The sequence below is a fragment of the Eucalyptus grandis genome, chromosome 7, assembly GCF_016545825.1.
Source record: "Eucalyptus grandis isolate ANBG69807.140 chromosome 7, ASM1654582v1, whole genome shotgun sequence".
In the NCBI taxonomy this organism is placed as follows: Eukaryota; Viridiplantae; Streptophyta; class Magnoliopsida; order Myrtales; family Myrtaceae; genus Eucalyptus; species Eucalyptus grandis.
In genome coordinates this window covers 48,415,437-48,438,866 of record NC_052618.1, presented here as the reverse complement: position 1 = coordinate 48,438,866, position 23,430 = coordinate 48,415,437, and the positions used below count along the sequence as shown (strand labels likewise).

Below are 23,430 nucleotides of genomic sequence, written 5' to 3'. Positions count from 1 at the left end.
GTTCAACGATTGTAGAATAATTATGCAGTTAAGTGTCACTCTCTTGTTAGCATTTAACACATTATACCTGAAAAGCACGAAGGTACAAGATCACATTGAATGATGAAGTAAGAAAAAAACGACCATTAGATTCGACATATGAAAAAGTAGGATTGAAATTCGTGCGGCAAAAAGAGCATAACAAGAATGAGATACTTATCCAAAGCTTCACCACTAGTATGCTAAACAAGAAGTGAGAGAATTCATGGCTTCTAGAAATTTCAACTGAGATTAGGATCATTTTCTTGACCATAAGTAACAAAGAACCCAGGATTCGGCCGATGGGCATAGATGGAAACTATACTGAACTGCAATATTTACCGCAATTCGATAAGATCAAGGACCGGATGTTGCCCAGGTGCAGGTAACACGACATGTGCATTGGTCAAACTAAGTAACCGTACCATTGGTCCGGTGCTGGGCACCGTGCATCAAGCCGGAACTCGCAGGCCAAACCAGAAGTTACACTGGGTGGTCACAAATCCAGAGGCAAAGAATAAATCAGTCCTTGAATATTGCAGTCCACACGTTGGTCACCACCAGGCTCACCTATCATGTCCGAGTTATTGTGTCCATGAAAAGTCCAAACTCCACTGTCCAATCACTCGGCAAAAGAACCCACTCCACGGATGCTACAGGAGCAAACACTGATATGACACTTAACCACAACTGGTGAATGGTACGGAGATAACATGCCCCCCCTTCGGTTATGGCCATGGGGAGGGAGGGAGATTGGACATCGTCCTTGCCACCAGCGCGAGAACTGGCCGAACAAGCGACAGAAGAGGACGGATACTATTTGCCTACTGATCTCTCGGGCCTACGTACTGCAGGATGCTCAGCAGAATTGTGCCCTAAAGTGGGCATGAGGAAGTTCTCATCTCATGGGTGTTGAGTAGGGAAGAATATGAAGAAAGAAAATATTAAACCACAGAACCAGCTACTTAAGATTATTTTTATCTTTCGTTTCATCAGTTTATAAGAGGTTCAGAAATAAGATAAGCCAACAGTCTCTGTTTCGTCCTCGCTCGGTTGAAGCCAAAACCACATCTGTAAACTATATAGTATTCATCGTACGTCTGCTTGGAGTTATCAACTGATTCACTCGCAACTTTTCCCCCCAAAAGAAGTCCTTAAATGTTAAGTATCTTCGTGTGAAAGAATGAACATTGCATGGATCATTTTTGGTTGAAACTATATAACTTACGTAGGACCGCTTTGAGATTTCTGCATCTTTCAAATCTAATTTGATCATCACTCGAGCTCCTCGACATTATTATCAGACAAAAGGAACCTCTGTCTACGGCAAATTACCATAAAGAAAAATGACCGCTCAGTAACAAGATCTTAATAATACAAAGAAGGCAGTAGTTGCATTTGTTTTCCTGTGTTACAATTATGCACACCGGACGGTCAAAAATTTAATGATTGATAAAACAAACATGATCATTGTCTTATACAATAGTTAAATACTAGGTAAAAGTACCGTGCAGCAGATATTGAGTTGATGCTTCCCACTCCGTGCACCCATCAGGCCGGACATACCATCAAAATTTGCCAATCATAAGATTAATGCTTTGCAAGCTCATATGTGAACCAGACTTTCCACTGAGCCACTTAGTGTGAAGATGTTGAGTTCCCTCCAGCGACCCAGTACTGCTTAACGGCAACCAAAATCTTTTCTGGGACAAGCGGACCATCTTCATGGTCCATCATTTTAGTGTCCCACCTCATCCCTCCTACTATCTTCTTCACTTTAATCAGCACATCAACCTCATCACGGATTATTACCGCACCTTCTGGACGCAGAATTCGATCCATCTCAAGGAGAATGTCCTCTGCGTCACACCTGCAGACCAATAAATATGCCCCGTCTAAGGTGGAAGAAATAGTAGAAGAAAAAACTTAAAAGGAAACTTTGTTTATGCTTCAGCAAAAGCAAAAAATTTGCCTTTTGCTTCCTCGCTAATATTTAAAATGTTGTCTAAATTTTGAAAACAAACATGTGAATCTACGTGTCAAAATTTGTATATTGTAAAAGTTTCAGGGGTCATGGGCTAAGAAATGTCAAAGTGCCTCTGTTGCGAGATTTGGATTAAGCAAGAAGCAGAAAAGTAATAGCTCAAGTAATACTACTTACTTATCGTTGTACAGACTGAAAACTCCATTGGCATGGATAAGGTCGTATGTCCTTGGATATGTGGAGAATGCTTCACACCTGAATTGACATACCTAGCAATCTTCAGTGACTGCTAACAAGGATATATAAAACAGAGGAACAGAGTAAAAATGAATAAACAGGTGATATGCATATAGTAAAGTGCACTACTCAACATTAAGAACTTTAAGGATTTAGACCAAGGCATGTACTAAGCACACTTCCTGACAATGAAGAGAATCCCGTGACATGGCCAACCATATAGGTTAATAATCACATCCTGAACTATTATAAAGTAGATCTTGTTGTAACATTGCAGGAAAAACTACATCAAACACATGTAGTGCTAACAAGAGCAACTTCGGCTACACCAAAAACCTGGATTGCCTTCCATAAGTTACTTCTGATGTCAGTATTACATTATCGAGAACGCCGATAATGTAATCTGTGACTGCTAGAAGAGATATGCTATAAATATCTGCAGAAAAGAGGCATTGACCAAACAGGGGAGAGATCTCTTATGCTTTACCAGTCATGATAGATGCCGATCAATCCTCGCTCATAGATGACACCAAGAGTGCTCTTGTCAGCTATTGTGGGCACAACATTCATCGTCCACAATTTAGGAGACTCAATAGCTGCAGCAAAGCCTCCCAACCTGGCATTCATATCCATAATGTTGCGATACCTTCCAGTGTCAAGAAGCTTATTCATTTTCTTGTAGGCATTGACATGCCTCTTCCACTTATTGCTGTCTTCCTGGTACGTCTCAACAGAAACTCCAGAAATAGATCCACTGACAATTCTCGGAGGGACAGCATATAACCTCTGTGGAAATGGCTTGAGTTCTCCTCCAGCAACTTCATCTGAATCGTTAACATCAGGATATGGAGTTACACATGCCTCCATTTTCTTGTACCTAAAAACCACAGAAAGCAAAAGGCTCATAAGGAAGTGAAAGAAGATTGAGCTTCAAAATATATGGCCTTTTAACCAGGCTCACAAAGTTTACACCAGACTTGCTGGAGTGTTCATACGTATACAACTAACTTGTCTGCTTAATAGAGCCAGTAAGCTGGAGAACAAGCACAGATATCTTTCTTTAAAAATTTACCCAACTGAAACCCCTCAGCAATTTAAAAAAATCATAATGGGCAATCTTAAGAAATGTCACTCACTGTCCAATACTGCTTTCAGCTTACTTAAGAGTGCACACATGAATGCCTATCCAAGCCATGAGCCACGAATGGCTGCAAAGTGAGGGGACCAGTCAGCCTGAAGCAGGTCCCCTGCACGTGCCAGAAGGGAAGCTAAAGCCAAAATTGTACAATGACACTGCCAAGCCAGAGAATTCCAGCCCTTTCATCAAGCTGACCTTATGGGTTACCATTTGACTTCAGTATATGACCTCACTTTTATATTCATATCAGCATTCCACTATCCTTATATTCCATCCAGCTATAATAATATGATAAGAAGACGATATTAAAGTGCCAAGTTTAGGGACATACCACACATCATTATCTTCTGCAGACTTGCAGAAAGTAGCTCGAGAGTCATCTTGCCTAGCACGGCATGATTCAGCATTTATTCTCTTCTGCCAAATGGCTATTTCGCCTTTTTCGTATTTCTTCTCCCAGCACAGGAGGCTGGCAACCTCCTCAATCTTCCTCTGTTCCTCCTGAAGTTCCTCTTTTGGGCGTTGCCATGCTTTATAATTGGTCCTCCAGTTGATTGGAGGACCTGAAAGAATCCAGTAACCACCAGGTCTCAAAACTCGATCAACTTCCTTAAGGTACATTCCATCTACACAGAGAGAGACAGAGAGAGAGAGAGACAGAGAAGAAAAAGAACAGCAGAAACATCACTTGTTAGACCATCACTATCTGAAAAATTCGAAAGCCAAAAAAGCAAGGCCCAAGTGGATTTTGAAGATCTCACCATTGGACCCCCATTGAATTAGGCACCGAGAGCAGTGAGCCATATCAAAGGACCTTGAAGGATATGGCATCTTTATGGTACCAAGGACACCAATGACAGCAGGTACACCACGTTCGAGAGCAAACTGAACCTGCGCTTCATGTGAATCTCTAGGCGCGAAAGACATGGCAATGACCTTCCTACTCCAGAGGTATGCACCCCAGCTTGCGACCTAAGAAATTAAGGACATGCCATAAGCAATGTGAAGACTAACAACAGAATTGATAAAACTGGAAAGAAAAGGATGAAGCTACAATGGCAGCAGAAATAAAATTACAAGATGAAGCAGGGGAGAATATTTAAGCTATTTCACATACCCCACAACCCGTATCAAGTGCAGTCCTGACTGTTCCATTGTCAATTGGTATCACAGAAGCAAGTTGATCTATGTACTTATCTGCTCCCTGAGGAAATTGTGTCCCACCACCTGGGAACCTAAATACGCTGCCCTCATACTGAATCCAGTTCTGAATAGCTTTCTCAACAGTCAAAGCTTTGTATGGTGCATTTGCATAGGGCACATAGTCCCGACTCTTTGGCCAGGGGAATGGAGTTACATAACCTTTGGGTGCTGGGATAAGACAGTGCAGCTTCTCACCCTCAGGAGGACAATGTCTCTCCCGGTAGTTCATATTCTCCCTCGGAAAGGTCATGGCACGTTTTTGATCTTGGCAAGGTGTGTAATCAGTGAAGTGAGAATTGCATGGCTCAAAAACCTTGGCATTTTCAGATTCGCCAGAAGTCTCCGATTCACCACCATGATGAGTTTCAAAATTCAAATTAGAAGCTACATCACAGTCTGCGCCACTGTTTGTGATTGCCAAAGCTATACTATCTCCCTTGCCAAAACCACTCCGTTGCCAGGCACCGAGCGCATAGAAGAAAAGGCACAAACCAGCCACAATAAGTATTTGTACGGAGGTCCTAGTCCTACCATCAGCTGAATTTGGTCTTGCCATTGAGAACCTGAAAGAAAGCCAAATGTCCAAAATACACGTGCACAAATTAGAAAAGGAGAACAAAAACCTCAGTACTGGATTCAGCAATTAAGAGCAACGAGTATGTTTCTTTCTCAATTTAAATGAGGCAAATTCACCATTTACATTAATAATCACTTGCATGGCTTGTATATCAAGAAACTGCTAAAACTGCAAGGCTTTCCAGAATCCAGACCAACAACGAAAGCAGCATTACTTTTCGAATTAGAGAAATTCAGTAAGAAAATGAGATAATTGTCATTAATAGATGTCGGGGTTTGCTTCTTTCTCTAAAACAATTCCCTTCGCATACTTAACGACGCATATTCAACAGAAAAGGTGGTGAGTAGTCAAATCCAACAGATGAGCATACATGCCAGGTTATATTGATGTTTGAGAAAAAGAGAAAGAATTCTAAATACTAAAAACTGATCATCATGAGCTAGAAAATTGAATAGTACGCAATCAGTACGGCAATGGCTCTGATGTATAACGCAAGTTATACACGAGGAAAAATCAAACACACGGCTACCTAGGGAAACATATTAAATTAAGACGGATTCCAAGAGACAGGTTAACGTAGTTTTCGCATTAGCATTCGCTTGTGTCCGTGTCCGATGCACACAGCTCTTGAAACTCCAAATCTAAGTTCCATCTATGAACTATTCTTTCTGCTTAAGTCCCGACAAAATTAAGAAATCATTTTGCGAAATCGGGATCCTTCATCGATTCGACGATAAGCTCAAGACACCCACTCGCATCCAGTGAGCTCGAGCAAGATATAAAGAAGAAAAAACTGAAGTTGACAAAGAAAACCCAGTTCCCCGGCTCCTTAGCCGGCCGAAAACTCTAACAATATGCAACATGAAGAGGAGGGAACCCGTCGAGCTGACCAAGGCAACACCTCCTAAAACTCAAGACCTCAAATCGGAGGCCGCGAAAAGCCAAAAAGGCGCGGACCCATCAGATCTCTCACCTATAGCATGAAGACCCGCGAGCGCTGGTCCAGGATCTCGAAGGAAGACTCGATCTTTACTCCGCCGGCTGCTCGGGGGCACCAGAGAAATGATGACGGCCCGACAGGCGGAGATCAATTCAAAGACTGACCTCGGGGAAGCAATCAGGAGCTGAGCACGGGGAGAAGTAGCTCGGTCCCGCTCGTTCGATGAGCGAAATCGGAGCGCAGAGGGAGGGAGAGAAGGAGATGCGGTGTTCGCGTTCGTATGTAAACTCGGCGAGTTCGTCGTATCTTCCGAAGAGGAGAGAGAGAGAGAGAGAGATCTGGTCGGGTCTCGAACGGCATTAATAACGTCGTATAAAATGAAACGACAAAGGGGGAAGAAAATTAAGGACGTAAAAATGTCGTAGTTTAGATGAGTGCAAAACGGGGGATGTGAGGAAATCTGGGAAAGAGATGGGCCCGCCCGTCTTTAATTGGCCAATGTGGGAGGGACACTGGGACAGTGCCTTTAGCCATTGATGGTTTTGGCAACGGGGTAGTAGACGGAAATACCTTAATAAGGAAGAGTAGGGGCAGGCCCCGATGGAATGATCATGTCCTATGATTACGGCGCGGTCCGACGAAATTAAAGACTAGTTGTGCATGGTCGCCGAACGCTCGCGAAAACCATTGAAGAAGAAAAGTGAGCAAAGGTGGTGGTTGTTTTAGGGACAAGGAAGGTCACCTTTTTTTTCTTTTCTTTTTTACCAGGTAGGAAACTCGATTCGTGTCGGGCTTCTCAATGGTGCATCTTGCATGTGCCTAGCCATGGCTAAGGATGAGACTAAGTTGAGCTGCTTACGAGGGATGGTTATATGAGAAACTGAACTATTGAAACATAAAGATGATCACTTATGAACTATATATGAGAAACTTGAATTACTTCACCAGAGTTTTAACATAATTCATCATTTGGAACTGACGCTCTAATGTTAAGCTTGTTGTAACTTTTTGAAAAGTGCTTTTGTATAAAAAAAAATAATGAGAATGTGATGTTTGGTATCAGAATAGTCAAAACAAATATTAATTCAAACGGGTTAATATAAGATTGCGTTTGGTCGTTCGAATTTCTAAATAAGATAAGACTAAATAAGATAGGATAAGAAATTCATAGATTTTTTTATATCCCATTAACTGTTTGGTGAACTATAAATTTAAAATCGGATTTCCTCATATCTTATCCAATAAAGTCGGATATTCTCATATTTTATCAAATCTATCATTTGGTGAACTACGAATTTAAATTTGGATATTTTAAAAAGAATAACATTAGGCAAGTACAAATTTGTAGGTTTAATATTCACAAAATCATCCAAAACAATAGATCTTTTTCAAATTAACAGATTCTTATCGAATTTCATGATTACACATCGTAATAATCTTTTCTATTCCTTTGAAATAATCTTTTGGATACCCCTTCAACATCAAACGTTTTTAGAATAACCTCAATTTCAATATATTCACTTTGAAACATGAATTCTTTTTATCTCTTACAAGTTTTTCATTTGTTTCCATTTTGTTACAGGTCTAATACCAAATCAAACAAATACCCAATTAGAACACAAAGCATAAAATTCAAAGTTCATTTTTTTTTTTTTTTTTGCTATCACGAGGATGCAATGACAATTAATCACGTTAATGAACAATCTCTGAACAATTCTCATTTATAAAGTACATTACATTTGTTGAGTATCGGCCAGCTGCATTTAACCAAAGTAAACTCATGTTCACGTCCATATAAAGTAATAGATGTGAACTATCTTGACTTAAAATGTTCTTTTAAGTTCATGGCTAGGTTTTTTCCAAAGAGACAGAGAAACTATTTAGGAAAATAAAAGACAGAGGCAAAGAATATTATAGATAATGGTTTTATGGCAATCAACATAGAGATAAAGTTTCAAGCTATATCCACCTCTTTTCAAGTCATGGCTACAAAAACTTTAAAAAAAATGAAAGGTCCAAAAATAACTTAAATTAAAGCTTCATTAGCGAGCCCCAAAAACCCTTTGATTTTTCAAAAAATTAAAGAAAGTTATAGGTGGTAAGAAGAATGGTTAAAAAATCAAAAAGTATGGAGAGAAAACACTTTTTTTTTTGTCTTTGGCCTTTATCTCCTATTCAAAAACTCAAATAAGAAAAACAACAATGCAATATAACTAAAATCATAAACACTAGATATAAGACTCTAAGACAGATGTCCAATAGTTGAATAAGTCTTTATTTGCGGATGTTCCGATAGTTATCAACTGCAGTTTTCGAGAATAAAAAAATCAATTCATGTGGGTAAAAATATCCTGGTTTTAGATCACACCGTTGCATTTAATCGTGAGTGAGGTAAATTTATATGATTAGCTAGACAAGAAAGAAAACTAGAAAAAAAAAGGGCACCTTGGCTTGGAACATCGGAACCCACAAGCTACAATTATTGGCACTTGGCAGATTTTTTAAATGTCAAAATCTGACGATAATGCCGTTGACATGCAAAAGTTGAACGGGTAGACCTCACGGTTGGATTTAGCGAAATTTCATTAACAATTTCAATGTCGATTTCAAATGACAAAGGTGATTATATTTAATCATTATCGTGGATTAAGACATGGTATGATTTTTCCAAAGTATATCGGTTCAACTTGGAAAGGGGAGGTGATGAGTTCAAATCCCCACATTCTCAAAAGGATTGGGGTGGGGACGATTTCATTTCAGGAGTGGGTTTTGACTTCCACGTCCCATAAAGAGGTAGGGCAAAAGCATGAGAGTGAGTGTTAGCGTAGATTTAACATAGGACTGATCAACAAAAAAAAAATCACGACGTGGAATTCAAAAATATCTGGTCAAAAGGGTCGAGATCGGTAGATGAATCATGGTGGAAAGCTGGACCGCCACTTGATTAAACCGTTTGCCATGCACCGACGACGATGGCCAGATGCGGACGACAGTCTCTACGCCGAGACCACAGATCCACCGTCGATGGAGGGGCGGCCCTTATCGAAGGGTTCTCGGTTTCGCCAAGTGTCGCGAGGCGGGCGATCGCGGACCGACACGACCGGGGGGGAGATCTCAGTGTATCGGATTCGTTTCGTTGAATCGAATGGGCGGATGGATGGATGGATGGAGTGGAGGGGAGGTGGTGGGGCCCACGCGCTTTTGAAGAATCGGTCAGATGCCGCGTAAGCGTACGTGAGGAGGCTGACCATCCGAAGCGTCTTCACGATGTCGGCTTTAGGACCAGAGGGCATGTGCTCGGTGCTGGGTGCTCCCCACGAACGGAGTTCAGATCGGCACCGCCGTTTAAAAATATGATGTCTCTGCCCATCTTCGTAAGCACTTTCTGATGATTGGCTTTTTCTTTATTTGACTTTTAGTATCCTAAAACAATCTTCAACTTTACTTCTTATGCCAATTTTACCCTTTATCTCAAAAAAAAAACTTCAATTTTAGGTCCTTTTCTAATTCTACCCTAATTTTTTTTTTATCCCAAGAAAACCTACTTATAAATTCTAGCCTAAGCTTATTTTGTTTGATAAAAAATTCTCAACTCTATATCAATTGTCAATTCTATCATAAACTTTTTTTTTTGCCTCATAAAAAATCACCGACTTTTACTTTAGTCCAAAATCTACCTTCTATTAACCCTCTGTCAAAATTGCATTTAGTGATTTTGTGCTCATTAATCTCTCGTGCTTTCTCTTGCAGTCGGAGAGCTGTTTGGAGTTTTTTATTTCTCAGTTGTTAATGATAAATTTCAAATGGAGGTTTAATAGGGATTTGTGACTCAAATAAAGTTTGTGGTTTTTTACGAATCTATAAAAATTTTACGGTACAATTGGGACTGGACAGTAAAACTGGAAAAAGACCTAAAGTTAGGGGTTTTCATAAAATAAAATAAAAAAGTCTAAGATAGAGCAAAGTTGAGGGTTTTTTAAAGGATCAAAAAATTTTATGGTAGAATTAAGATTTAACCTTAAGTTGGCATTTTTTATGAGACAATGTAAAATTATAATAAAAGCTAAAGTTGAATGTTTTTTAAGACTTTAGACCTTTCTTATTTTCTCATTCTTTGGTAAGATTCTCTGAAGGGTGTAGATAGTCCTCCCCGAATAGAATGTACATATAAGACAATCGGGTTCCTGTCCCATTTGAGGACCCATATGGGGGAGAAGATTACGTTGGCTTGAAAATTAAAGAAATTGACATGCATTGCGATAGATGCCGTTTTTATTTGTCGGATTTATGAACCTGATATGATAAGAGAAATGATAGAAGAAAGATGAATTCATTTTGCACGCATGGTGTGCATGTACAAATATAGTCATCGCTCACATTTATTACTTGTTTTTTTTATTAGTGAATCACAAATATAGTCACTGTTCACGTTCATTTTTATTTAAAGTTGTGCATGAGTAGACGTTGTTTTCGTCTCTTGGGCTTATGAACCCGATAGGATAAGAGAAATGATAGATGAAAGATGAACTCATTTTGCAGGTGTCGTGTGGATGCATAAATATAATCATTATTCACATTTATTAGTTTTGTATTTATTGGTGAATCATAAATATAGTAATTGCTTGGATTTCTATTTAAAGTTTCGTGATGAGTGACGACCATGATTTGTGATCCATCGATAGGAGGCATAGCTGAAGGGAAATTAAGACTAGAAAAATGATTGGCATACTTAGAAATCACGGATAAGTTCACGTGTTAAAGTTACTTTCCAAAAGACAAACACGTTAGTAAAATACTATTTGGACGGCCCTATCAGATCTCCCCATTTGTCTCTTTTCTTTATCTTTTTATTTTTATTTTTATTTCTTCCGATTTCACTGCTTTTCCGAATTGCCCCATTTGATAAGGTTGAGGCATGTCCAAACAACCTACATCTTACCGTAGACGATGACGAGACGACCCAAAAGTAGCGAGCCAAGAGCGCTTGTATAAAATATCTGGTGTCAATTTCAAACATTAATTTCACGCATTATAATTACAACCTGGTCCTCATAAATATCGAAATAGACCCTATAATTAAGGGGGGAAAGTCATCATAACGCGTGGCAGAATTTAGGGAAGTGGATGATAAACTTCTTTTAAAAAATCCCAAAATTCGGACCCACTCGTTATGCCCGTGAATCTAGGAAGCGACAAAATCCATACCTAGCAGTGTGAATTGCACTGCGTGTTGGATCTTGGAGAGGCTCCTTAGCTGACTAATCAAAGAAATGTGCATCCTCCTTATGACCTAACTAATCGAAATTTTTTTTTTATTGCAAGGAGTCATTAGTATCATAATCGAATCAAGTAAGATACTTTAACGTGGATGAAAAATGTCTTGAAAATCTAATCATTCTTTGATGAGCATGCTTAGCGAGTTCTTTTAGAGCAATTGCGGACACATGATTCTCGAACAAACATTCAACCTCAGGTTATGAGTACATTGTCTATATGCGGGGCAATGCCTGTTAGTCAGATTAGTTCCTAATTTCCCTGCGGAAATTAATGTTCCATTAACCTACTAAGTACGAACAAGTGTGTCGGTTTTTCCTTTTTCAAGGGTTAAAAAGCAAAAAAATACAAATACAAAAGAAAAATGAGATGGATAAGGGTGACATAAAGCTGTAGTTAGATCTAAGATGGAAGCGGATAATCTTGGGTTTCAGTGGGCCGTGCTGGGCTCGGTCCGTGAAAGAATACACATGAATTGCTAAAGCCCGCATCTGACGCCCAAACGAAAGATTGGTGTTTGATTTCTTCAGCCCCACATTTGCTCAAGCATGGTGTAAGCATTGCTGTTGGGTAAGTACATGTCCGGCTGACAAAAAAGCCTGAACCGGCCCAACCTGAACTGACCCAATAGAAAGTTTCGGATATTTTCGGTTCGGGTCTGTTTCAATTCGGATAAAAGGAAAAAAAAAATTAGGGTATTGTAATGGTTTTGGTTCGGTTCGGTTCGGTTACTCGACCAGATTCGAAACTCCTCCCAGAGCTGGGGAAAGCCTCCTTCAAATATGAGCCCATCCAGATCCAACTACTCTGCCTCTGACTTCTCCACCGACACTACTCCACTTGACGCACTCACTGAGATATCGCTGCACTGCTGGCGTGCTTCTCTGGTTCACTTATTCAACGGATTGTGGAGATGTAGGGCAGAGGAGTCGGCCATGGAAGGACATCAACGGAGCCACGACATTGAGCTTATTTACTTGAATATGCTTTGATGTGAATTGGTGTAAATTTAAAACAACTAAAATCCCTTTTTCTTCTAGTCTACATGGGAGTTTGACAGAAATTTTTTGTGGAGTTCGTTATGAAGAAGTTGTAATTGGTGGAAGGAGCGGAGAAGATGATCAGACAGGGGTATGGCTGAGTGCAAGGAGAAGCAAAAATCCGAGCTGAGCTGGACCGAACTATTTTTTTTGGGGGTTTAGATACCAAGGGACATAAATTTTATGTGTTTGGTTTAAGTCAAATTAAGTATCACGACAACTCAATCCGACGTGACTTTTTGACGCCCCTAGATATATGTGTACTTATCGGTAGATCGCTATACATATAAGTATTTTTACTTCAAGTAAATACGTGAAGTTTGAATAAGAGAAATGTTTAATTTTGTGGTCATTATTCACTTAAAAAAGAAGAAGCTTCTTTCCCTTTTTTTTTCCTTATCTCACGTTTCATGAAAAGCTCTCTCTTTTCCACTTTATTAATGAATTTACTGTACTAACTTGATAAAAATTAAAAAAAAAAATGCGTTGGACTCTGCACGCATGAATTTAAGCCTTCTGATGACTTGGGAGGAACAGTAGTCGTGACATTTAATTTGCCTGCTTGCCTTGCCTATGAATTCGGACTATGTCGTAAATAGTTAGACACTCCCCGCTTTCGCCATCTACTAAAGTTAGTAATTTTTTATTGTTATTAAAAATATAATATTTACTTATTCAAAATAAGTTATTATTAAGTTATAAAATGAATATGTGATTTAATGTATAAATATTTCTAGTACTCCCTTGGAATGAATATGTAGTTAGAGAGGCAAATAGATGACCTCATATTTTGACACTACGTAAAATTTTCTGAAATTATCAAACTTCTTTTAAAATTTAAATTGCCATTCGAAAACATGATTTAATATCTAGATATTCTAACATCCTCAACAACACAATAAGATAAACTCAAACACTTGTAATTCCACAATTTGCTAGGTACACCCATAACAAAATCATTTAGAAAATATACAACCCTAGATGCCCCGGAAATCATTATCAAAGAATACTTATTGGGAGAGAGCTTTTCTTCCTGTAAAGCCTTAAGACCTCTGTTGGCTAGCTAGTCGTTTGCCAGACTTAAACTAAAATAACAAGGGATCTCCAGTTGTTGTCACCATAAACCTCCCCCTCCCACTCAGAAATCGTTGAGCCACCCATCAATTGTGATGACAAAAGTGTCTCATGCGGCAATCAACCGCCCACGAGTATCTTATCCATTCTCATTTGATCACAGCAGGGTAAGCAGCACTTCAGTCAGACTAGGACCATCACGCATTGAATTGGTAAGACAATACATAGGTACAGCTCTTTATCGATAAATATGAATCTCAAGAGTGGATGGGATTCTTTAGGATTATGAGAATCTATTAACATAAGAAAGCACATTGGAGCTCTTCAGTTGATGTCCCAGGCCACTATGTTGATGGTGTCTTCACATTCCCGTAGCTTCTTAGCACACTAGTGAGAGAGCTCTTGATGGAAGAGAAATCACTGGGTTGTTCATTCCAATTATTTTTTTGAGACGTTCTGTACATGAGCCTATTCAAATTTGACTTAGTGCTATTGATCTAGGTGCTTATTTCCGATCCTACTTAAATATTTCATAAAAAAAAAGAACTTTTTTTTTTTTTTTCGCTTTTGTACTTTTGGTCGGTCTCAGAGATCCTTTTGATGACCTATATTATGTTGAAAAGATTATATGGCACTCCCATAATAGTTGACCAATTTCAATTTTATGAGAGTTGGTAAATTAATGCGTTAGCAAGAAAGACAAATAAATGTTGATAAAATATACAAACTTGGGTAATTTGCAAACTGTTAAAAAGAGATGACGGTTCCAAAAGGATATCGGTGAGTTAAAACAAATTATGGGGATATCAACTACTCGTCAATTTTCTTTTACTGACAGTTTTTTTAATCACTTGTCAACTTTATTAGAGATCTACTTGCACAAAATAACTGTTTTTGGGAAAAAAAAACAATATAATCATCCCACGTTAGCACCTTTATTTTAGGCAATAATGTAGACTCTTATTCGGCCAAAAGAAGTCCTCATGAATAGTTTTGTTTATACCAAAAAAATGCTCGAATTCCTGACCGACGACTCGAACTAAGAGAGGCTAATCAAAACATGGCAGAAGTAAAATTCACTAAGTGTTGGGAGCTCTTAGTCGGTTAAAATAGCCAGTCAACAAGACGATTAAGTAATTATTGACAGCAAAAACAAAGAGAAACTACTTAAGTTGTGAGACACGAGTGTTAATGAATGAAGCTCGGTTTGATCAATAAGGGGGCCACGACTAACACGAATCACGATGAACTGAATCCTAGGTAACTGCCTAAGTAATGGGTCCGATGATTTAGGACGCAATTTGCCCGGGTAAATCGATATGGCTATGGAGAAGTAAGACCGACATGACCGTGTTGTGGTAGAGTCGTAGGTCACGGAGGCCACTAATGATGAAGGTTGAAAAATCATAGGCCGTTGTAGCTATCAGAAAGTGCAGCTATGAACTACGAAAGTAACTGTTAATGTTGGACACGAAAGAGCGGAGAAGTAATGGCTGTCGAAGTAGTGGGTTTGCTTAGCAACTGCTTGTAAACACATGTTGCTACGTAGAATGTATTTACTTTTTTATGAAAGTTGTTAATTGTCAGCAATAATAGAAATAGTCGAAGAATAGTTTGTAGTAGGGACTGACAATCAATCAACGAACACCAGCTGTTCGGATTTCTTCTTGATATCTTTACATTTCGGTATTCTTTTAAATGATTGACTATAATTGTCTGCAATCTCAATATTAATTATTTTCTCGTCAATTCGTATATTCTATCCAAAAATCAACAAGAGATCCTTCACATCCTTTGTTAATGCACAAGTCTACCAATCCCTGTGTCAACAAGTTGGTAGATAGACTTGTGTGAAGCACAAGCTGACACAACAGGAGCCAAAGCTTCGATAGGGCCCTGCCACGATAGCTTGGTACCCTAGAGCCTAGCCATGATGCATTCCATAATTTAATGTGTTGGTGCTTGCACCTCCTACTCCCCAAGTCTCACCTTACATATTTTGTCTCAAGATAGAGGGGAATATGAGAGCTGACATTGGGAAATCCCGGGGGTCTCCCGCCATTCTTCTCCCTTGAGCCTTTTAAGGACTTGCTTAAGTCCATATTGATCCACATTTTGAAGAGTTTTTCATCGGTAAACTTGTTAGTAAAACGAATTTCTTATTTATTACATATTACAAACAAATCTTAACCTATTTACTCCAGGTAGATGAACAGTCTTCCAAATGGATGATACTTTGAGACTAATAACATATGTGGCGTTGAAGCCTATGAATCATTATTCATTTCACAAACAAATTTTCATTGCACAAAAATCCGTCATCTAAACACATTACACGCAAAAAAGCCTTTTTTTTTTTTTTTTTAATTTTACTGACAGTTTACAGCTAACCCGACTTAACTCGAACACGAGTAAACAAAAAAAAAACTTAACTTGAACACTGCTTAGTGCTTAGCGAATAGTTTTGCTGGCGTATAATCCTCTTCATCATCTTCTGGATGGTCCTAACTTCACACTGACCGCTCAGTGGACTTTTTCATTCACATTAATTAATAATGCATAGTTTAGTAAGATAAAAGATTCATTATTCGTAGGCGAAACTCTCTGGTTTTGATGACTTTTCTCCATGATGGGATTAATGTTTACGTAGAAAGAGGCATGGGAGCTGGTGTTTGAAGACTAGTACTTTGACACTACCTCAATCTCTTTTAAAAAATGCACAGTGAATTAAATATGTGTTGCACGCTTGGGGAAGCAAACCCTAGGTCAACAAACAGACAGAAAGGGATCGAACCGAGGGGCTAGATTTGGGGAGTTTCACTGAATTTGGAGTCCCAAGCGTGGCATTTGACTCAGTGAAACTACCCCATTAATTGCAAACGGTACTGACTTTTGCTCTCTAAACCAGTTTGACGTTACTGGGCGGTCTAAATGCAAAAGGTTTTGCGCCTAACTACGCCATTGAAGTCTCTGCAAGTTGAAAGACTTACGAGGAGAATTCAAACTTCAAAATCCGTCTCGGCCTTGTAATGTGCACACCAGTTATCACTCTCATGGCCCCTTCGAGCCGAGGAATCCCATGCACGACCCAGTTAGAAGTCTCTTTATTATATGTGGAAATTCATTTTCTCCTTTTCGGGAAAGGAGAAGAGATGTGGAGAACAGAACAAAAGACGAAGAAGTGGGTTTGAAACCTGGGTAGTCAGGTTGCGTTTCAGCAGGATAAGCTGGGGAAGTGGGTAGGGTTTTAAAAGGAAGCAAACGGAGAGATTATAAGCATAACGATCCAATTATTCCAAAAATCAAGTCATTTCATAATATCCTGATTTGCTATTGTACATATTATGATCATGACTGAAGTGACATTCATTGTACCAGGAGATCTTCTACATATTATCTTTGTAGAAGCCACTGCTAGGAAATTACGACAGAACAGATTAAGCTATATATTTTTTAGCATATTTTTGGTTCTCTATGTAAGTGATAGAAAATAGACTTTACATACCGTACAATGTATATGTATGTATGTATGTACGTACGTACGTACGTAGGTACACACACTCACACACATACACAGTTCAAAGCTAAGTACATTTTCAGCCATTTTAGAACTATTTTATATGAATCTTCTAGCATTGCCTACGATTGAGATTCTCGTAACTTCCTAACAATAGTCTTGGAAAAATTAAAAATTCATCCTCGTACGTCTCCCCATTAGATTTTGCGTTCTCTTAATTTAAATCTCACGCTTTGCATCTTGAGATTTCCCAAAACCTATATTTTGCACCCTTTATATTCTGTAGCTTGGCGGACTCTAAGCTGTGACCAGAGGGTAAGTTTATCTCCCCTCCCATCAAAGTTTGTACTTCAAAGATCTCAAATAGGACTAGTGTGGGCTGTCTAGATTTTGACCCTCTTGGATTAAAAGGCAGATCATATAAGTCTAGTGCTTCAAGTAACAAGCGTAGAACGTCGTGGCCCCACAATGAATTGTCTTGGGTATAAGCTTTTTTATTTAGATGGAAGGAAAATCCTATATCCGATTCAGTGTCCTCTTGACATCTCGATAAATCTCAATCATTAATATAGCCTAATTTCTGTAAATCAATATGTGATACTCAAAGACACCAATGGAGAGCATTGACAAGATAGAGGACGGTTCGCATCCATTTAGGTTTAACCGTTCAACAAAGGAGAGATACAAAGTTTAGCGTACTTACATAGAAGTTAATTATAAACGGTCATATTCTTTTGTATATTTCCTACTTCTACGCACAAAGGTGAAAACATGAAACGATTCATCAATTTATTTGGTATGCAGTAGCCAAAAAGGGAACCTTGCAAACGCCATTTTCAGGCAAAAAAAAAAGATACTGCGTTTCCAGCTGTTTTTCCTGAGTCGATAAGGGACTCCTAAGCCAAACCTATCTGCTACTGTCTCCAACTGTTTGTCTTGGCAAGAGAGTATAGACGAGCATCGTGGCTTCTTCCTAAGGTCAAACAGATGCCCTAAACATGGTTTGATTAATTTACGGATATCATGAAATGGTCCCATTTTGACCCATAAATTCACATCACAGGTTTCTCTCTCTCTCTCTCTCTCTCTCTCTCTCTCTCTGTATGGCGGTATCTTCAGATTTATAATGAGAAAACTGAAAAGGCTCATCTCAATCTGACAAGGTAACAGTGGGAATAGAAGCTCGGGAGAATGGAATAGAAACGGGATTTTCGGATTCTGAGAACTGAGTTTCATAAAATATAGGTACTAAAACTCAGACAGACCCTAGTTTTCTAAGCTCCCATTGCGTTGGAAGTTGGACCTTGGTCCACCACTTTCCAAATAACAATTCAAACCGGAAGGACACTCGCATTTACAATTCCCATCTTGTCTTGATTCGCGGTGGATAGATAGAGAGAAGACTGTCATGAGATAGATATGAGAAAAATGTGGGTAAAATAAAGAATGGGGCCTAATCCCCATACATTGTTGATTTGGTGGTTCTCGAGATTCCTAAACTTGGAGCTAGTGTATTTCAACAAAACCCAAAATGTGGTTTCACTCTAGAAGAGGAAGAAAAAAAATGAAAGAGGTAAAAGTCAAAAAAATTTAGATGCTCTCAAAATGTCATACTGTTTATTTATCTAGTTGTATACGTTATTTTTCACTGTCTATTAATGAATGAGTAATGTGGTGCTTTATAAGTACCTAACAATTTCTTTGAGGCGGGAATTTAACTGAATGTAGAAGGAATCCATGAATAATTATAGCATATACTGTCAGTATAAAATGAATTTTACATAGAAGGTTTATCCATTATTGATTTGAGAGATTAGATAGTTATATTTGTAAATCAAGAGTTAGCATTTAATGCGTATTAGTCTTATTTTTCAATTATTCAACTATTTCATTTTACCAAGTTCTTGGGTTGTCATCGGTAGTTGTTCCTTTTTCTTTTGGTTGGTTTGCAGTCAGTTGCTGAAGACACAAAGCTTAGTCCTAATTAAAAGTCCACCAGAAAAGACGGCTGATCCTTCGGAGGCAGACCCCTCCTCAGGTAGCATATAATCTCCTTCCAATTGACTCAAGCGCTTCTTCACTTATATTAACCACACTTGTCTCTCCTCCTCAGACTTCACAGTCTCTCTCTCTCCCTCTCTCTCTTTTTACTCTAGCTAGGGTTTTAGATCAAGGGTTATAAGTAAAAGACAGTACATCTTTAATTTCAGTGTGTGCGCGTGCTTCAAGTAAAGGAGAGTGCATAAGTCCTTTAATGGAAGACAGTGTTGATTGTGAGAAATCAATGGATGAGGTGATGCTTCCAGGGTTTAGGTTTCATCCAACAGACGAAGAGCTTGTAGGGTTTTACCTCAAGAGGAAGATCCAACAGCGACCTCTTAGCATTGAGCTCATTCGGCAACTCGACATTTACAAATATGATCCATGGGATCTCCCCAGTAAGTTGGCTCAAAAACCCATTAATCGATACCTGATTCATTTTTCTTTTGCAGTAATATCATATAAACTTCACTTCGACAAGAGTTAGCTAGGTTTTAATGAATAATGAGATTCAAGTTTCTAATTTTATTTTATTTTTGGGGCATGAAGAGTTGGCGACTACCGGAGAGAAAGAGTGGTACTTCTATTGCCCGAGGGACCGGAAATACAGGAACAGCGCAAGGCCGAACCGAGTAACCGGGGCTGGTTTTTGGAAAGCCACTGGGACCGACCGGCCGATCTACTCATCGGATGGGTCCAAGTGCATAGGGCTGAAGAAGTCCCTGGTCTTCTACCAAGGTAGAGCTGCCAAGGGCGTGAAGACCGACTGGATGATGCACGAGTTTCGCCTCCCTTCTCTCACCGACTTGTCTTCCCAAAATATTCCTGCCCATGTAAGATGCACGCTCAACAAGTTTCACTTGCATGTATAGAAAGACTTTTCCTTTTTCTTTAGGATTTCATAAGTTTTTCGCAAAGCAGTTTTAGCAGTTTATTCTTGATTTAACCGAACTCGTGAGCTGATCAAGTCCATTATTCTCGATGCTCTTGCAGGACTCGTGGGCAATATGTAGGATTTTCAAGAAAACGAACTCGACCTCCCATAGATCTCTTGCTCACTCTTACGTCTCCACCATGTTACCAACTGAAACCACTGCCTCAGAGACTGCAAACTCACTCTTTCACTCTCAACTAAGCCCAGACACTCCTTCCTTCTCACCATCCCCAACCAAAACTAGCTCCTCCGTTCACATTCCCCCTCACAACATCACTCCTGTTTTCGACTCGTCGTCCCCGGTTCCATGGACTAATCTAGACTTCGCCATCATTTCGTCGAACCTCGACCTGAACCCTAATCACTTCCTCTTCCCACCTCTCCAAGAGACAACCGCCTCAACCGCCTCGGACGTCTCCTCCATTCTTCAGCACATGTCGTCCTCTATGTTCGGAGACGTCGGGAGGAGCTTCGAGTCCGACTTAAATGACCATCAAGAACAGTTCAATGACGGTTTCCCGCTACTGACTCTACCGCTCGAAATGCAAGTGAACGGTGCGATTGTGGGCGGCAGCGGAGGAGAAGAAGCGTCTTCCTTGTTGCTGAGGAACCCTAGCCGCGACGAGCCGTGGGAGGCGGTCCGGTTCGGCGGTTCTACCTACGGTTCGGACAATTATTTGAACGTGGGCGATGCATGGAAGTCAAACTTGGGGTGGGATGCAATGAGTGATTTGTCAACGTATTATTATCCCACCACCAAGTGCTTCACCTAATTACACATCGAAAAGTGATACGAGAATAGCTCGAAAATGGGTCGATGACTTCCAAGGTTGTAGGTCACGTACATTATCGTGGTTCTCTAGGAGAGAGTTAGGTGGTTTTCTTTTATTTCCTTTGTTTAGAGAGAAGGATAATCATTTGTTTATTTGTAGAGAATTTTTCTTAGATGAAAAATGCTTTTTTTTTTAAATCAGTGACAGGGGTTGAACCCATGCTCGCTGTTTCTTTCCAAGTTTTTTATTTTTTGCTTTTCGTTTGTTTTTCTTTGGCTGGATCTTCCCAAATGTAGCTGATGACTGAGATATATATGGACTGATGTTTTGGAAAGTTTGGCACATGTTGTCTAGATCTTCTATTTTATCTTGCGATTGTCTAAAGAGGAAGACATGCTACAGGATACACGCCACAAACACAGCCTCAAAACTCAAGTCCCTTAAATTGTTTTGTATGTATAGAAGAAAGGATTACATTCTCTGTTCGATTATTTCCCCGGTTTTTTATGTTGTTTATTTTTAGAGAAGCTTGTACTCCTAAATCATTAAAGAATAATATGGCTGTTAGAGATATTTATCTTCCTGATTAATTATAATTGATTTCATTTTGATATTACAATATTTTATTAATTTAGATAGTTGTTTAGAATAAATTATAAATAGACTATTGTATCATCAGTATTATATACACAGAAAAAAAAAAAAAATTCTTTTTTCTGCTCATTCTATCAATGGCTTTGTTAGAAAATTATATAAAAAAGACATGTTATGTGATGTGACATAGTGTAAAGAGACTCCAAAATAATTAGGTTTTACATAATATCAGCCTGCCATTTAATTTAGTATACTAATTTTGCAAGTGGCTCTCAATATAACATTTAGCATCGTTCTTGTCCAGAGGTCAAAGCACGTATACAATCCGAGTTCCGAATGTGAAGATAGACCTCTCTTACAAATGCTTTATTCTGTGTTCTTCCTTCTTTGTGTTTCAAAGATTCATGGTAAAGCCAGAAGCCTGACAATCGCTTAACTCGGTGATTATTTGCTTCGTAGATCCTAACTTTGAAACATATGGGGAAGATACAACCAGCAGGTCCATGCCCCATATGCTAATTGCTAGATCTCTATTTGTGGGGCTCTCAATTCTTTTAATTCCTCCTCTTGCTTCAAGAAAAGTATTAAAGAAATCCTAAACATATTAAACATATTGTACTTGTGCCAATTTATCCTTAAACCTTTTAACTGTCCTAATCAAATTCTTAAACTCTTAACAATTTACCAATGTAGTCCATTCGGCTAATTTGACTGGAAATCACTAACATAAACGCCGGCCATCCTACGTGGCATGATCAATGTTAACATGAATAAAATTTACTATTTGAAAATATTTGTTATTATTATTTATTTTCTTTTTTTTTTTTTTTCAATTGTGATTGGTGATTTTGGGCCGGCAGCAAGTGTTACAGCCCTCGCCAGGCCATAGCCAGTTGTGGGCATGGGCTCTTTCTTGTGGCTGGGCAAGGGCCATGACCATCGCTGATCACAATGAAAATTTAAAAAATTTGTAAAATTTATCCACATTAATATTGGTTGTGCCACGTAAGATAGTTAATATCCATGTTGGCGATTTTCATTCAAAATTGGTTGGTTGGACTATATTAGTAAACTGTCAAAATATTTATACAATTGAAATATTTAGGTTTGAATTAGCACAAACAGATTTAGGAATTTTTTTGAGTGCTTTTCTCTCTTGTTTCGATCAGGTGTGATAGGTGCGATCAAACGAATCCTGAAGTAGGCGTTCGCATATCAGATTAAACTAAGCTGACCTCTCCATTTAAAAACAGGCCGAACTCACTTGTCCCCGCCATGAAAACCTACAAACTAAATACATTTTCAGTTCCCTAGCAAATGATCCTGTTTTGGCAAACATCGAATCACATATGAAGTTGGCCAGTCCTTGTGTTTCCCAATGCATAGAGTATTAACATTCTCCGCTAAGTCAAAAGGCTCGACCATGTTATTTTTCTCTATCATGAGGAAAATTTTCTAAAAAATCTAAACCTATTATTCTTTTACCAATTCAATTTCAAATTTTTTAATTTTACCAATTGAGTCTATGTGGCCAATTTTGCATAGAAATCATTGATGCGGATATAATGTCCTACATAATCAATATTAACATGGATAATATTTAATAGTAATTTAATTTTTCTCACCCTCTTCTTTTTCTTTCTCCCCTTCTTACTCTAGCTAGTTGACAGCCCTTGGCAATGCAACCAACCAAAGGTGAGGGCCAATGAGGTTGGCCTCACTAATGGTTGGGCAAGGCTTGCCCTTGTCAAATAGCGAGGGTCAAGCCTCACTAGACGGTGGCAAAGTCTAACTAGTCATTGTGGCTTGCTAATCGGCTACTCAAAGAAAGGAAGAGAAAAAAGAAAGAAAAAGAAAAAGGACAAGAAAAAAAATATTTAAAAACATGTTCACATTAGTGTTGAGCGCATTAAGTAAGTTAGCTGACGTTTATGTTAGTGATTTCCAATCAAAATTAACCTAGGTGGACTTATTTGGCAAAATGTAAAAAATGTAAAAATTCAATTGGCAAAATTAAAAATTTTAAAACTAAATTGGCAAAAAGTAATAAATTTAAAAAATTTCCTCATCATCTGCATTAATAATGA

General features: G+C 38.8%; 2 protein-coding genes across 3 annotated transcripts; one reads left to right on the top strand and one right to left on the bottom strand.

Moving 5' to 3' along the window:
• Positions 1-1,340: 1,340 nt before the first annotated feature.
• On the bottom strand, positions 1,341-6,457 carry LOC104453954 (probable methyltransferase PMT2). Of its 2 annotated transcripts, none has more exons than XM_010068615.3 (7): positions 6,131-6,457; positions 4,495-5,155; positions 4,139-4,349; positions 3,709-4,003; positions 2,727-3,116; positions 2,180-2,257; positions 1,341-1,888 (listed from the first exon to the last, which is right to left on the bottom strand). In XM_010068615.3, exons 2-7 carry the CDS (start codon positions 5,134-5,136, stop codon positions 1,657-1,659), a joined length of 1,848 nt encoding a protein of 615 aa, XP_010066917.2. In that variant the 5' UTR covers positions 5,137-5,155; positions 6,131-6,457; the 3' UTR covers positions 1,341-1,656. The 2 variants fall into 2 exon arrangements, with proteins under 2 accessions (XP_010066917.2, XP_010066916.2); XM_010068614.3 differs by having other exon boundaries at positions 4,495-5,143; positions 6,131-6,456.
• A 12,799-nt stretch (positions 6,458-19,256) lies between these two features.
• LOC104453953 (putative NAC domain-containing protein 94) lies at positions 19,257-20,803 on the top strand. Its single transcript, XM_010068613.3, has 3 exons — positions 19,257-19,440; positions 19,592-19,875; positions 20,036-20,803. Exons 1-3 carry the CDS (start codon positions 19,257-19,259, stop codon positions 20,747-20,749), a joined length of 1,182 nt encoding a protein of 393 aa, XP_010066915.3. The 3' UTR covers positions 20,750-20,803.
• The last annotated feature ends 2,627 nt before the right edge of the window (positions 20,804-23,430 follow it).